The 15,865-nt window shown below is 34.1% G+C and overlaps 2 protein-coding genes across 7 annotated transcripts; one reads left to right on the top strand and one right to left on the bottom strand.

The window, feature by feature from the left end:
* Window positions 1-5,105: 5,105 nt before the first annotated feature.
* Window positions 5,106-8,340, bottom strand: LOC142533467 (serine/threonine/tyrosine-protein kinase HT1-like). 6 transcript variants are annotated; one of them, XM_075640250.1, is made up of 5 exons: window positions 8,096-8,340; window positions 7,609-7,669; window positions 6,399-7,334; window positions 5,790-6,245; window positions 5,106-5,716 (listed from the first exon to the last, which is right to left on the bottom strand). In XM_075640250.1, the coding sequence occupies exons 3-5, from the start codon at window positions 7,143-7,145 to the stop codon at window positions 5,441-5,443; spliced, it is 1,479 nt and encodes a 492-aa protein (XP_075496365.1). In that variant the 5' UTR covers window positions 7,146-7,334; window positions 7,609-7,669; window positions 8,096-8,340; the 3' UTR covers window positions 5,106-5,440. The 6 variants fall into 6 exon arrangements, with proteins under 6 accessions (XP_075496365.1, XP_075496374.1, XP_075496354.1 ...); XM_075640259.1 differs by having other exon boundaries at window positions 7,609-7,664; XM_075640239.1 differs by lacking the exon at window positions 8,096-8,340 and adding an exon at window positions 7,880-8,089.
* Window positions 8,341-14,573: 6,233 nt separating this feature from the next.
* On the top strand, window positions 14,574-15,113 carry LOC142537796 (secreted RxLR effector protein 161-like). Its single transcript, XM_075643290.1, has one exon. The coding sequence runs from the start codon at window positions 14,574-14,576 to the stop codon at window positions 15,111-15,113; it is 540 nt and encodes a 179-aa protein (XP_075499405.1).
* The last annotated feature ends 752 nt before the right edge of the window (window positions 15,114-15,865 follow it).

Here is a 15,865-nt window from a genome sequence, read left to right as displayed (position 1 = left end):
CTGACGGAAATTGATATACGTCAGTCGAGTGACGTCGTTGGAAATACATATATGTCCAAATCTTGTCCAAAAGCATTTGGATTTGCAGTAGTGATCTATCTTCTGGATTTCACGGGATTCAAAATAATAAATGGTTATCAGTAACCATTAATCGAATAAAGGATTTTTTTTTATAGTAGCAATTTACCTGACCGACTGGTCTTACGTGAAAATATCTTATAAATTTTTATTTATGAAACGAGTAAAGCCGCAACGAACCATAATACTTTTGACATTAAAATCAAAATTTTTTAATGGATCAAGTCAGGTTGGAAATTTTAACTCGTAAAATTGACTCGTGAAATGTTCTCATATGAGTTTTTGTCTATATTGTATGCTAAAAATGTTACTTTTCATTTTAAATATTGATTGGGTTGACCCGTTAGCGTACTACGAAAATTAATTTATGAGACTGTATCACAAAAGATTTAATCTGCCATGAAATACGACTAACGTACTTTTATAGATCACGTTTAGATTGATTGATTTCATTTAAAATTTATTATTTTAAATGGATCAATCTAAGCACAGTCTAAATCTCAATGCCAGAGTAGTTATATTTAAACGAAAAACAAAAGATGTTATGGTGAAGAATAGCGGCGTGAAGGTACTAATCTCGTGATACATGGAAGATATGAAAATTCAAAATTCAAAATAAATAAATAAACAAAAAGTTCAGTCGGTTCGGATCCAGTTAACTACTGTATATGGGTCCAGTTCAAACCTTTTGTTTTGTTTTTCTAAATAAAAATTATTATTTGTTAATAAACATCTAAATAATAAAAAATTAAAAAAAAGTTTGCACAGTTGCACTTATAAAAACAATCAAATATTTCCAACTCTCAATAAAAAAAAATCTCTCCAAAAATTTTGAATGAATCAAATACCACAATTAGGACTACTAGAATATGACATTATCAATAATTTATCTTCATAAATATCGAGCTTCAATCATCATAATTTTCGCTATTCTCTGCGATCACAGGGCTTGTCCAAGCCTTACCACATGACTTCTTCAGCCTACGTTCAAAGCTACATCTTGATCAATCACTAATATTTTCTCCCGTCGTTACAGATGTTTTATCAATTTCATCTTGCTCTTCTTCATCACTTTTAACATCTCGTGTTTGGGTAAAGTCTTTTGACCAATAATTGAATAAACATCGTGCTTTCAAAATTTTCAATCTTAAACTATAATGTTTCTCATCTAATGTATTTCCTCTTATGCTAAAATATTATTCAACTGCAATCGTTGAAACAAGGCATGCTATAATTTCTTTTTGTCATTATAAAAAAAATTGGATATACTTGAGCTTTTTGTTACCATCATCGCCATATGTCGAAAGTGTCCTCATCTGTATTATTAAAATCAGAAGTTGTGAAAAAATAATTCTCAAGTTCCTACCTAGGAACTTGAAGATCCTCGTGGACGTTTCGTCGGTTCTCTTAATAAAAATCGTGTTTTAGTAAATTTAGAAATGATATTACTTATACAGTAGATTGTAGTTTATGTGCAACAATTTATACGCCATATGTGGTGTTATTTTTATTATAAATATCATATAAATGAGTTATAATATTAAACAAAATCAGTAAGGTTGATGAAACCATTTTCATAATATGGTCTAAAAAATCATAATATAATGTTAGTGTTTCTTGTAAACCATCCAATTTAAGTTTAGGATATAAAACATAACACAAAAATTATTTCAGGAATTTCAAAAAAAAATTATTTTCTTATACATAAATACATTAAACTTAAACATCATCAATAGATTAAATGTGTTCCCTAAATACATGCCATGTTGTAACAATATGTTACAATAAAATGAGAATTAAGATAATAAACACCAGATAAGTAGTCACTATTATCATTTAACATTTTTAAAATTTCACTAGTACTGGTGAATTATACTTTCACAAACAAATAAATATCATGAGCTTGAATATATTAATGAAAAAATAATCATAATAAATTTTTATATCCAAAAGACGATAATAACTATTTATATGTTGAATTCTAACGTGTTGGAACATCCCGTGCAAACCGTTTAGGCTTCATACCATTAATTTTACAAAATTTGCTTAATGGTTTCATAACTTGGGAATGTGTCAATGTATAATGAATTGCACTCTTAATTGGTTTAATATGTGATTCTAAACTTTTAAATTCATTTTGACCACACAAATTTAAAATATGACATGTGCACTTAATATGGAAAAATTTAGCACCTAATGATGATTTACATATTTAATAAGCCCAATAACACTATAAATATTTGTACTAATATTATCAAAAGAAATTGGAATTTTTTTTTACTATATTCTTCTAAAATAACAAATATAAGGTGATAAATGTTTTGTGTCGTATGCAGTACAGTAAAACATCATACGCAAACAATCTTGTTTTTAATGTTCCAAGAATTATCAATCCAATGACATGTAATACTAATATATGAACAACTTTGTCAATGATCACTACAAATATCCGAACATAAAGATTATTTAAACTATCATATTCTTTAATTAATTCTTCTTTTGTGTTCAACACCGAGTTTTAGTGTATTTCATAAGATAGTTTGATATAAGAATTTACACTTGCTAAAAGCCAATTTTAAAAATATAATTTCTTACAAAATTAAAATAAAGTTGTTAATTCGTTCTTATCTAAAATTAGATTCAAAATATTTAAATAGTTGAAAATTATTACTCATTCAAGACAAGAATGTCGACATTTGAGTTTGAAAACGATGAATACCAACTCGACTACGAACGCGGTTTCAGACCAAACCCATTGACCACGGCATGAGTCCGGTTTAGGTCTCTGTCCAACCCGGCTCCCGGATCGAGGCCAGATATTCCAGCCTATACCAAAATAAGTTTGACTAAATAAGTTTGACTAATGCTATACATATATATATATATATATATATAAGCGACACAGCCAAAAAAATTTGAGTCTATACCAAATTAAGTTTGACTATAGTAATAAAAGTTTGAATAAACCAAAAAAATTTCAATACATGTAAGAATGTCATCGAGTCGAGCCGAGCTCTTGAATGTTTGAGCTTGACTCGTTTATAATCGAATCTAGCTCGAGCTTTATTTAACGAATATATGCATGACTCACGAGCTTATTCAAGCCTTTATCGAGCCTAAACAAGCTTAATAAATATGAATCATACATTTTAATTTTCATTAAATTAATTAAAAATAAATTATATATTTAAAGAAAAATATATTATTTTTATTAAAATTTGTAAATTTATTATAATAAATAAATTTAATAGATTTTTCTATGTATTTCATAAATAATATGCAAAATAAATAAATCAAATATCAAAACTATTATTTTTTCATCTAAAAGATTACTCATGAACTTACCAACGAACATGTTCACGAGCTAACGAGCCGAATACTTTAAAGCTTCAGTTTGATTTGTTTATCTTAACGAGCCTCATTAAACGAGCTCAAACGAGCTTTTATCGAATTGAGCTTCGAATAGCTCACAAACGATTCGGATTATTTACATCCCTAAATACATGTACTCTCTCAATTCCAACCGAGCACGTGAAAAATCAATGGATCTGCGAAATAAAACTGGACTGAATACACCACCCGACAACCAATAAACGATCATTAATTCCGTATACAAATTAATTGTCTAAACCCGTTACGGACTTCTAGGTTAGCATAATTAATTATTACTAATGCTCCCTACGTGTTTGATATACATTATTAAGATCATGATAAGTTCATTCCGTCCACACCCGACCCGCATGGTAAGCATTATTATCCTTTTATTGATCGTTTTATAATCAGAAAAACAGACGATATTTGATTAATTTAAAATTTTCTTTAATATCTTAAAAGTTTAAAATAATTATAAATTCAATCAATTTAATAATATTTAAATATAATTTATAATTTAACAAATATTATAACTAATTTAATTATTATTAATCACATTTAGTTATTATTATATTATTTTTAACCAGAATATTATAATTATTATCCACTTTTACTTAATATTCAAATTTGTATTACTATTTTAATTATCACAATAAATGTATTCGAAAATTGAAATTAGTGAAAATTTAATAATGAATAAAATTTTAATTTTATTCACAACTTTTTAAATAAATTAATTTGACAAATAATAAAATATATATTACTATTTAATATATAATGAGAACGTTTTAATACTCATAATATAATTAATAAAAATAATCAAACAATTTAATATCATATCAAACATCATATAATTTATCATGATGTGTTATTTTTTCCTACCTTTCATTTTACAATCACATTTATTATATCATTTTACTTATCCTATCACATGAACCAAACGACAACTAGAGAAAGAAACGGATGTGAGAAATTTTGTGCAACTCTTCATATGCACGTGCCTAATCCTAAATAATGTTTCAATTTTGAGTAGGTCTCTGTGAGACGGTCTCACGAATTTTTATCTGTGAGACGGGTCAACCCTACCGATATTCACAAAAAAAAGTAATATTCTTAGCATAAAAAATAATATTTTTTCATGAATGACCCAAATAAGATATTCATCTCACAAAATACGACCCGTGAGACCGTCTCACACAAGTTTTTGCATTCAATCTTTTGTTTGATCCTTTTGAAGGGCCTCTATCTTCTATTCTATACATTTGAGCCCAAAGCCCCAATAGAATCTTGTACTCAAAAAATGCATTCTTGAAACTCATCGATGAATGGTTTCCATGTAACCAAGAAATTAAACCCAAAATTTCCACCTACCAACTTCTCCAGCTCAAGGGCTCGTGTGAATTATGATACCGAGCCTAGCGTGTAAACAAAAACACAGACACGCCTTGTACAAAAATAATGAATCCTGCACTACCACATCTCCAACTTAGTAATGTATCAAAACCAGGTACAAGAGGATGGTACATACCGGTAGTTAAGCGGAAGACGCTTCCAGAAATCCACAGCAACAGCCTCCAGTTACGCATCACAAAACGAGCAGACTTGCAAAATAACCCACGATCTTAATAGAAGATGAGACAAAAACCCGATGGTAATGAACATAAATTATAAGATAACTTTATGTATTCAAGAGATATAAAGCAAGATGCAATTCATGTGCGAGCACATGATAGGGAATTGGAAGGAAGACAAGATTTCCCCAGTTTACATCAAATAAGATAATGTTAGAAACTACCGAAAAAAGAAACATGGCAATTCAATGTGGTGTACTCTGTATTTTACAAAGATCATTAACTGGGGTAACGCCATGAGACCTGATCAGTCACTTTTGCATATTGAAAAACAGAGAATTTCAAGAAAAGAAGCTTGGCACAACACTTCTAATTACACTGGATCAGGCAAAACCAAAAGGTCGATAATGGGCTTAAAATCAAGAGAATTTTGGTTTAGGCATCGATGTAGTAGTAGTTTGATTATTAGGACTGAGTTTTTTAATCCAACGACGCAATCCCTTCTTATGGTCATGACATGCTGGGGTCTGTACCAGATTAAGGGTCCCATCACGAGCCAATGACAACTCAAACTCCTCTAGCACCTTCACTATCTGCCAAAATTCGGGTCTCTTGTCTGGATGCAACGACCAGCATTGTTCAATCAAAGCTTTCATGACCAGGGGGCAGTCGAAAGGTACAGAGGGCCTCAAATTCTGAAATGGTACTTTTGGTTATACATATGGATTTGAAAAAAACACAAAACATATCGAAGAGAAACGGCTGTACCTTGTTCACCACAGCAAAAGCGGCTTGTATAGGTGTCATATCTTCATAAGGGATGGTTCCCGCCACAAGTTCCCATAAAATGAGTCCAAAGCTATACACATCAACCTTCTTTCCATAATGCTTTCTTTTAATCATTTCAGGAGCCATCCATCGATAAGTTCCTGGATCATCTGCCAAAAGATCACATTGTGCATCATAACATGCAATACCAAAATCAGCAACTTTCATGTGGAAATCTTCACTAATCAGAACATTTTCAGGTTTAAGATCCCTGTGAATAACACCCTGTGAGTGAATAAATTCCATTCCTCGTGCAATATCCAAAGCCATCGAGATTAACTTTTGCAACTGAAGAGATTTATGCTCAAGCTTGTGCAAGTATGCTCTCAACGAGCCCTCCATCAAATATTCAGTGACAATACAAAAGACTAGAGGTTTTCGGCATGCCCCTACAAGCTACATTATCAATCAACAGCATTACTAAGATATCAGGATACCTTAGATTCAAAAACAATAAGAACAAAATCCAATCAATAGTATAACTGAAATCTCAACGAAAAAGACAAATGAAGATCAAATACAGAAGATCTGTTGAGCAAAAACAAATACCCTTATAACATTTTGATGGTGGAGACGAGACAAGAGAGTGACCTCTCTAACAAATTGCTTCTCCAACCGACCACCTAAATCTCCATTTTCGTCATCATCTGGGACCCTAATAATTTTCACTGCAACAGGTTCGCCCATGTACATCCCATGGTAAAGCTGACTATGTGCCCCGTGTGCAAATCTTAGCCCTAAAAATAATTTCGAAAGATCAATCATCTGCTCATCAGCAGTATCTACAGAGGTGACCCTTCCCCCACCATGATCAAAATACTTTGTCCAACCCGACTCCTTGCGGCTTTTAGCCTTCTCGTGAAACTTCATTGATGTGAAGTGCCTAAGGGGGCTATGGTTCCTTGACAACCTCGAAGGAGGAGACTTGATTTCATGGGAATCCTTACGGAGCAACTTGCCAACGATTCCTTTCTCGTGCTCTTTCCGTTGTGGATGTGGGGTTGAGAATCTCCTCTGAAGAGACCTGGCTTCCTTAAAAGTGTCAGAAACCTTTGTTTCAGGGTGGGGGGATATAGCCCTCTGTGTATTTGCAGTAGGGTGTCGCTGAATTTGGACGACATTTGGTCCTGGTATCGGATTATTTACTCTACCTGATTCCGGTCTAGATTTGACACTTGATTTACTATTTGGCTGAATGGTGAAAGGAACAGACCCCAATCTTGAAGCATCAAAACGGTGACAAACAGTGTGAGAAAATTTTGTTCTCCTTATCCAAGAAGTTGCCTCTTCATCCATTTATGGTGATTTAACTAATTTTACCAATATAAATAGTAGCTACTTGGTTCACCTTTTCTTCCTCCTGTAGAACAAAAACTATGCTACGAAATCTCCATACCGCTCACATATATCGAACTAAACTTTTCCAACACATCAAAATGCAAAAAGGGAAGATCCCATTTCCACCTCCATCAGAGTTTAAGAACCCTGAAACCAATCAAGAGCACATAAAACCATGAAATATAGCTGCTACAACCAAAATAAAACGACCCTTCAAATATCACACTTTCATCTGGAAACAAAGTTTCAACTAGCAATAAAACTGCAGACAGATGAAACTAAAATCCGTCAAAATTACACGCAGGCCAGGAAAAATTAAAAACCTTCAAATATTTCTAGTCCCAACAGGATGAATCAAAATCAGACAAAAAGACTTCAAAAACAAATACAACCCCCTTTAAGCTGCAAAATCAAATCCCACCTTCCACTAAAGCCTTGAAACTCCCCCACACAGTCCCAACAGGATGAATCGATACCCTATCCTACAAAAAACCGACAATACAAACATGGAATAAAAAACAATTTACGTGATCAATTTTCTTGAAATTAAAGGAAAACCCACCATGAAACACCCCATTGACAACCAAACAATAACAATAATCGATTCAAAGAAAATTTATCAGTCCCCTCCCATTCGATAACGCAAACCAACATCAATTCTTTAAACAAGCAATTTTAGGATTTTGGCTTACCCAGAGAGTAATCTCTCACGCTATCCTTCCTTTAAGTCTCAGCTATCATTCAAAACCATGTTCTTTGCACAATCCATCTCAGAAAGCTCCATTATTTCATCAACAGAAAAACAAAATTCCACGTACAACTACCAGATACAACACACAAGTGCCACGAGGTGCAAGAACAATACGTATAATTCCCAAGACACCCAAAAAAAATGAAAACAAACATACGTAGTTTACACGGCGATGAGCTGAGTGATTCCTCGGCGGGCCCCGTTAAGGTGGTGACTGACGCTGAGACGTGGTCCAATCATCGTAAAGTAAGAAGGGGAAAAAGAGAGAGAAAAAGGGTATGTTAGAGGAATATCAAAAGTACACGATGAAGAATACAAAAGGGTCAATCTCAAAAGGAATGGCGAGTGGGTGAAGGACATAAATGAAGATGGAAAACTCAGACATTTCGTGGATTTGCTTTCTTGCTGAGAAAATATATACAAGTATTTATACGTAAAGATTGTACCTTTCGCACGGATACGAGTGATTTGCAGTTCGTTTGGAATTGGGAGCGTGGTATGTTATTCTTGTTGCTTCTTTTGGGATATTTTTTAAAAATAATTGAGAATGTAATACATTTACATTTATATCTTTTCTATTTCATAAAAAATGTGGCCAACATAAAAATCTCTTGGTAAGTTTTGGTATGGCCAAACTATCCTTATTTTCTTTTTAAAATTAAAACGTGGATGTATAAATAGGAGAGATGAGGTATAACTTCTTTCCACATTATAAATCTACTAAATACACCCAACCCACTAAAAGGATAATAGTCTTCCATATTTCAAACTATCAGCCATGCATTTGTTGGAAAGATGTCCTGAGTAGTTGTATTGATAATTTTTACGATATTTAAGATTGATAGTTATGTGATCGCACTTTGTTGGTTTTGCATGTGTATAGTCCTGATCAGTGAGACTATAGATTTATTGATTGATGACATGACTTTATTCCAAATATATAAATATTGTTTGTGTTGTTTTCAAATTTTTGGGATATACTACTTATGAAAAAGTCATGCCAAAATTTTTGTTGACCTACAAATAACTTTTTTTATCTCTCACACTTTTGACGTTAATTAATCCTAGTGTTTTTTTGTCATTAAATGCTAATCAGAATGTGCACACCATAAAAACTTATTGGTACATTTTGGTATAATCAAATCTAAAAAACTACCTTCATTTTCTTTTTACAATCAAAATGTGGATGGAAAAATATGAGAGAAGAAGTGTCATAAGAAGTGTTTATCGGTTAGTTCAATTTTCAGTATTTTTAAGCTTTTTTGATTTTGGAAATATATAATCTGATATTCGAACTGTTTTCATTTGGTTGAGTTTGATGTTCTAGCAAAATGCTTCAATTATTTCGACTTTGACAATTATTTAAATTAATAGTAAAAATATATTTTAAAATATAATATATTATCTTCTTAGATAATTCAATAAAATATTTAAATATAAAATCTAAATAAATTAACTAAACAAAAATCAACTAAAATTTATTCAAAATAATTCTTCATTAACTAAATATCATCTCAAAATATAAAATATAAAAATAAATATAATTAAAATCATTAATTGAATAAAACTTCGGTTTGTTTGATCGGTTCGATTTGACATATATAATATGAAATCGAACCATATAAATTTTGGTTTGCATTTATATTCGAGTTTAATAATTCGATTTTCTGTTTGGTTCGGTGTTTGGCTTTTTCTATTTGAATTTTCGTTTTTTTTTTGTTTTATCCGAAATTTGAATACTCCTAACTACCTTCAAAATATTAAATCTACTAAATCCATCAAATAAAGGATACTCATCTTCGGAAGATTTCATAATATTTCTTTTTATAATATTTATGCATATTAATTTATCTCATAGACTAATAAATTCTTATAAGTATGACATATTTTATTGGTATTTATAATATATAGGCACATGCACCCCGTGTGCGATAGTAGCTAGTTTATCATAATACTTTGTATATATTCCACATGTCTTGTATATATAGGTTTATCTGTGTTTTCATACATATTGAGAAATTTATCTGAAAAAAAAATCTATTTTACAAAGAAAATTTTCATTTTTACCTTTATTTAATGAATGTTTTAATATGATGTAAACTATTATTGGAAGTGGTTATTTATTTAATGTGATAAATTGGTAAAAAAATAAAGAAATTAATATCAAATATAGACATTTGACTATATGTATTGGATGAATGACAGAAAAAATGTAAGCATTTATATTTGAGACAGTGAGTATTGATTTGAATATAATAGTTAGAAATAATAAGTTAAATGCGTAGTCGAAATTTGTTTTTGTTTTTGATACTAGTTAGAGTTTTATAGAAATTAATGTGTGTTTTTTCATCATCTTTTGAAGCAATGTAAGAAAACCCTCATTATTTTTTATTTTTTCTCTAAAATTCATTTCCTGTGGTCTCAGACATTTTTCCATTTCATTATTGGTGTGCCGCGCCCCAATCTGTCATATAATAGTCGCTTTTACCAGGAACAACAAGATCGCGCATCCTTATATATATATATATATATATATATATATATATATTGATGGCCATGTAATTTATCTTTGGCTGGAGCTTAACTGCTGTTTAGTAGATAAGTGAGATGCATTCAGGCCAATGCACTGGTGGAACTTTTATGAGCTATTCTGATGCAATCTCATACTGTGGGATCAAATATCTGTATCCAAATTAAACACGGTGGTGAAGATGGTGCCTATAAGTTGGCTCACTTTGTTGCCAGATATAGCAACAGGTTCCAGTAAGTGGCCATTGTTGGAATTTTGATGCTTAATGAATGAAAATTAAGCAAATAAATCAATGTGTTTGATTTGGAAAAATTCGAAACGAAGAACAAAGCTTAATGAACGAATATTAAGTTCGGTGGTTCTGAATTAAACTCGAAACGAGTTCATCAAATGTTGAAAGAACTTCAAACGAGTAGTCGGAACATGTAAGGAACGGAAACGGGAAAAAAAATTTGCTTCGTGAACAGTAGCAGGCGTGCCTGCGCGCGTGTCTGTGCGCAGCCCCGCGCGCGCGCCTGCCTATGACAGAGGCAGCCGCGCAGCCGCGCGGGTTTGCGCGTGCCTGCCGAGACAGAAGCAGGCGCGGTCGAGAGCGCTCGGCAGCGCGCACGCGCGCCTGCGCCCCTTCGAGTTTCTCTGACGTTTTTTCATTCCTTTGGCATTGTTTGATGCTTGTGATCAGTTACAATGGCCAAGAGACACTCCCTATGAATGAAAGATCATGTCCTTTCACATGAAAAACATTAAATGCTTGATTTTTGAAAATCAAAGCACATTACACATAACATATCATAAGCATATTGTTCTTCTTCCTTCTTAAACAAGAGAGAGTTTCTTCATTTTTTTGTGAAAAAACTTGAATATTTGAGTGCTAATTATTCAAGTGTTGTAGTTGTATCTTGGGAGAAGATTGCCACAAACCTCTAGCACATTGTGAGGGGCAAATTCTTCTTAAGGAGAAATTGTTCAACACTTGCCTCTACAAGCCATATTCTTTGTTTTCTTCTTGCTTTCCTCTCATATTTGAATACCACAAACAACAATCTTAAGAATAATTTTGGTTTTTTGATCATTTGCAAGAAGAATTTCAATGGCATCAACATCTACAACACCACATGCAATCATTGCACAAGGAGAGAAACCGGAGAAGTTTTCTGGTGCGGACTTCAAAAGATGGCAACAAAAGATGCTTTTCTATCTCACAACCTTGAGTTTGTCAAGGTTCTTGAAGGAGGATCCTCCCACCGTTGATGAAAATGAGACAGATACCAACATGAGGGCCGCTTTGGATGCATGGAACCAAAGTGACTTCTTGTGCAAGAACTACATCCTAAATGGATTTGACAATGCATTGTACAATGTGTATTGTCAAGTCAAGACCGCCAAGGAACTATGGGATATGCTTGATAAGAAATACAGGGCGGAGGATGCGGGCTTGAAAAAGTTCATTGTTGGGAGATTTTTGGACTTCAAGATGGTGGACTCAAAATCTGTGATGAGTAAAGTGCAAGAACTACAACTTCTCTTGCACGAGATTCATGCGGAAGGAATGAGTCTAAGCGAGTCCTTCCAAGTTGCTGCCTTGATCGAGAAACTCCCTCCATTGTGGAAGGATTTCAAGAATTACATGAAGCACAAAAGAAAGTAGATGGGATTTGAGGATCTCATTGTGAGATTGAGGATAAAAGAGGACAACAAGAGCACCGAGGCCAAGGCAAGTAAAATGGCAGCAAGGGTGAACATTGTTGAATCAAGTTTTCAAGGGAAGAAGAGGAAGTTTGAGAAGAAACCACAACAAGGCCAACAACCACCAAACAAGAAGAAGTTCAAAGGCACTTGTTATAACTGCGGAAAACCGAATCACATGGCTAAGGATTGTAGGAGGCCAAAGAAGGGAAATCCTCAAGCCAACGTAGTTCAAGAAAGGTCGGTACCATTTGATTTTTCTCAACTCGATTTGTCTGCAGTTATTTTGGAAGCCAATTTGGTGGAAAACCCAAATGAGTGGTGGGTTGATACTGGAGCAACTCGACACATATGCTCAAACAAGGGGATGTTCTCCACATACACTCCATCGACCGGGAGAAAACTATACATGGGGAACTCCGCTACATCTGAGGTGGTAGGCATCGGAAATGTGGTACTGAAGATGACATCGGGTTTGGAAGTAACCCTTGTTGATGCACTTCATGTACCAGACATAAGAAAGAACCTCGTGTCGGGGTCTCTGTTGGTCAAACACGGGTTTAGACTAGTATTTGAGTCTAACAAGGTTGTATTGACAAAGAATGGTCATTTTATTGGAAAATGATATCTCGATGAGAACCTTTTCAAGTTGAATGTAATGGCTTTACGCCAAAATGTTGTTGAAAGTAATAAAGACAAAAGTTCTATTTACTTGCTTGAGTGTTCTCATTTATGGCATGTTCGTTTAGAACACGTAAATTTTAATACCTTGCAACGTTTAATGAAACTTAAATTATTGCCTAAACACAACGTCGATCCAACACACAAATGCGAGATATGTGTTGAAGCAAAAATGACCAAAGCGCCTTACCACTCGATTGAAAGATGTACAACTCCTCTAGAACTAATACACACCGATCTTGGTGATTTAAAGTTTGTACAAACTAGAGGAGGGAAAAGATATTACGTGACATTCATTGATGATAATACAATGTACTGTTACATATATCTTTTGAGGTCGAAAGATGAAGCTCTTGAAGCATTCAAATGTTATAAGACCGAAGTTGAGAATCAACTAGGCAAACAAATAAAGAGAGTTCGAAGCGATAGAGGGGGCGAATACGGAGCACCGTTTGATGAATTTTGCACATCTGTGGGTATAATTCATGAAACGACTGCTCCTTATTCACCACAATCGAATGGTATTGCCGAAAGAAAGAATCGAACTCTGAAAGATATGATGAATGCTATGTTAATAAGTTCAGGACTACCCCAAAACTTGTGGGGGGAAGCAATACTATCGGCTAATCACATCCTGAACAAGATACCCCACAAGAAAAATGACAAATCTCCTTACGAATTGTGGAAAGGTCATAAGCCTTCCTACAAGTACCTCAAAGTGTGGGGGTGTCTAGCTAAGGTTGAAATACCAAAGCCTAAACAAGAGCGAATTGGACCAAAGACGGTCGACTGCATATTCATCGGATATGCACATAATAGTAGTGCCTATAGGTTTATAGTGCACAAATCTGAAAATGCATAAATGAATACGGGCATGACAATTGAGTCAAGAAATGCAGTCTTTTTTGAAAATATATTTCCTTGTAAAGAGAGGAAAGAAAATGGTTCTAGCAAGCGAAAACTTGAGATGGAGCATGAAGGTCAAGTACCTACACATGAGCCAACTCTAAATGAAAATGCTATACCATTGGAAGGCTCTTCAAAGGAGCAAGAGGCAAGAAGAAGCAAAAGGGCTAGAATCTCAAAGTTCTTTGGTCCAGACTTCCACACTTTTATGTTGGAGAATGAACCAAAGAACATACAAGATGCTCTGGCTAGCCCTGAAGCTCCTTATTGGAAAGAAGCCATCAACTCAGAAATGGACTCTATTTTGCAAAACCATACTTGGGAACTAGTGGATCTTCCACCAGGTACCAAGCCATTGGGATGCAAATGGATATTGAAAAACAAAATGAGAGTTGATGGAAGTATTGAAAAATACAAAGCCAGGCTTGTGACCAAAGGCTATAGACAAAGAGAAGGTCATGATTTCTTCGACACGTATTCACCAGTTTCAAGAATAACATCCATTCGTGTGCTCATTGCTATTGCAGCTTTGCATAACCTTGAGATACATCAAATGGATGTCAAAACGGCATTCTTAAATGTTGAACTTGAAGAAGAAATATATATGGAGCAACCTGAAGGCTTCATACTTAAAGGACAAGAAAGAAAGGTCTGTCGTTTAATTTAGTCGCTATATGGACTTAAACAAGCGCCCAAGCAGTGGCACGAAAAATTTGACAAGGTAGTATTGTCAAATGGATTTAAGATTAATGAGTGTGACAAATGTGTTTACATTATAGGCACTCGAGAATTTTATGTGATAGTATGTCTATATGTGGATGACATGCTAATAATGGGAAATAACCAAGAGTTGATTAAGGGTACAAAGAAAATGTTGACAAAACATTTTGATATGAAAGATATGGGTATTGCTGATGTAATTCTAGGGATTAAAATCTTTAGAACTCCAGAAGCAATAGTCCTATCTCAATCTCATTATATAGAAACAGTGTTAAAGAAGTTTAACGCTTATGACTCTACCCCAGTAAAAATGCCTTTAGACGTGAATGTATATTTGGCGAAGAATCGTGGAGAACCAGTTTCCCAACTGGAATACTCCAGAATAATTGGAAGCCTTATGTACATCACTAATTGTACTAGACCTGACATCGCTTGTGCGGTTAACAACTTAAGTCGGTTTACAAGTAATCCTAGTGATGCACACTGGAAGGCGTTAACAAGGGTGCTTAGATATTTAAAGCACACATCAGAATATGGACTAAATTACACAAGGTATCCTGCAGTACTTGAAGGATACTGTGATGCAAATTCGATTTCTGATACCAATGAATCCAAATCCACCAGCGGCTATGTATTTAGCATTGGTGGATGAGCAGTCTCTTGGAGGTCATCGAAACAAACTTGCATTGCTAGATCTACCATGGAATCGGAGTTCATAGCGCTAGATAAAGCTGCAGAAGAAGCTGAATGGCTTCGCAAATTTCTAGAGGACATTCCATGTTGGACGAGTCCAGTGCCAACAATCTTGATACATTGCGACAGTCAGTCGGCAATTGCAAGGGCACAAAACAGTATGTACAATGGCAAGTCTCGACATATTCGTCGAAGACATAATACTGTGCGACAGTTGATCTCTAATGGAGTTATATCTGTTGATTATATCAAATCAAAGGATAACTTAGCGGATCCGCTTACAAAAGCATTAAATAGAGATCAAATGTACTGTCTGTCAAGAGGAATGAGTTTAAAACCTACCAAATAAAGTTTTCATAGTGGCAACCCAACCTTGTAGATTGGAGATCCCAAGATCTTGGTTCAATGGGACAACTAAATTATGAGAACTTGAGGAATCACTCCTCATTCCTAAGACGATGAGTGAAGTTGCCTACAAAGGTAGCGAGGTTAAGTATTGTATTTTTAATGATTCCGTAGCTTGCAAAAGCGGGGTAAGTAGGATATCCTTTTACAAGGAGATCACCTATGTACGTGTGAGGACGGGCCCCCACGATGAAACACATATGAAGCCAAGATGTGTTCCATGGCCAAAACAGACACAACCGATAAAACAAAATGGAAATGGAAGGAAGGTTATCATGTGGGTACAGTTGTCTGGTTTTACATGAA

Source organism: Primulina tabacum, chromosome 2 (genome assembly GCF_025594145.1).
Source record: "Primulina tabacum isolate GXHZ01 chromosome 2, ASM2559414v2, whole genome shotgun sequence".
In the NCBI taxonomy this organism is placed as follows: domain Eukaryota; kingdom Viridiplantae; phylum Streptophyta; class Magnoliopsida; order Lamiales; family Gesneriaceae; genus Primulina; species Primulina tabacum.
The sequence above is the reverse complement of the archived record's forward strand: the minus strand, read 5'-3'. Positions and strand labels throughout refer to the sequence as shown.

Excerpts from the sequence above, each read along its gene's own strand:
- LOC142533467 (XM_075640250.1), bottom strand. The coding sequence starts at position 7,145 with ATGGATGAAGAGGCAACTTCTTGGATAAGGAGAACAAAATTTTCTCAC. Across the intron at positions 6,246-6,398 it reads ACCATCAAAATGTTATAAGG|CTTGTAGGGGCATGCCGAAA; the intron begins GTATTTGTTTTT and ends TTGATAATGTAG. Across the intron at positions 5,717-5,789 it reads CTTTTGCTGTGGTGAACAAG|AATTTGAGGCCCTCTGTACC; the intron begins GTACAGCCGTTT and ends GTACCATTTCAG.
- LOC142537796 (XM_075643290.1), top strand. The coding sequence starts at position 14,574 with ATGGGAAATAACCAAGAGTTGATTAAGGGTACAAAGAAAATGTTGACA.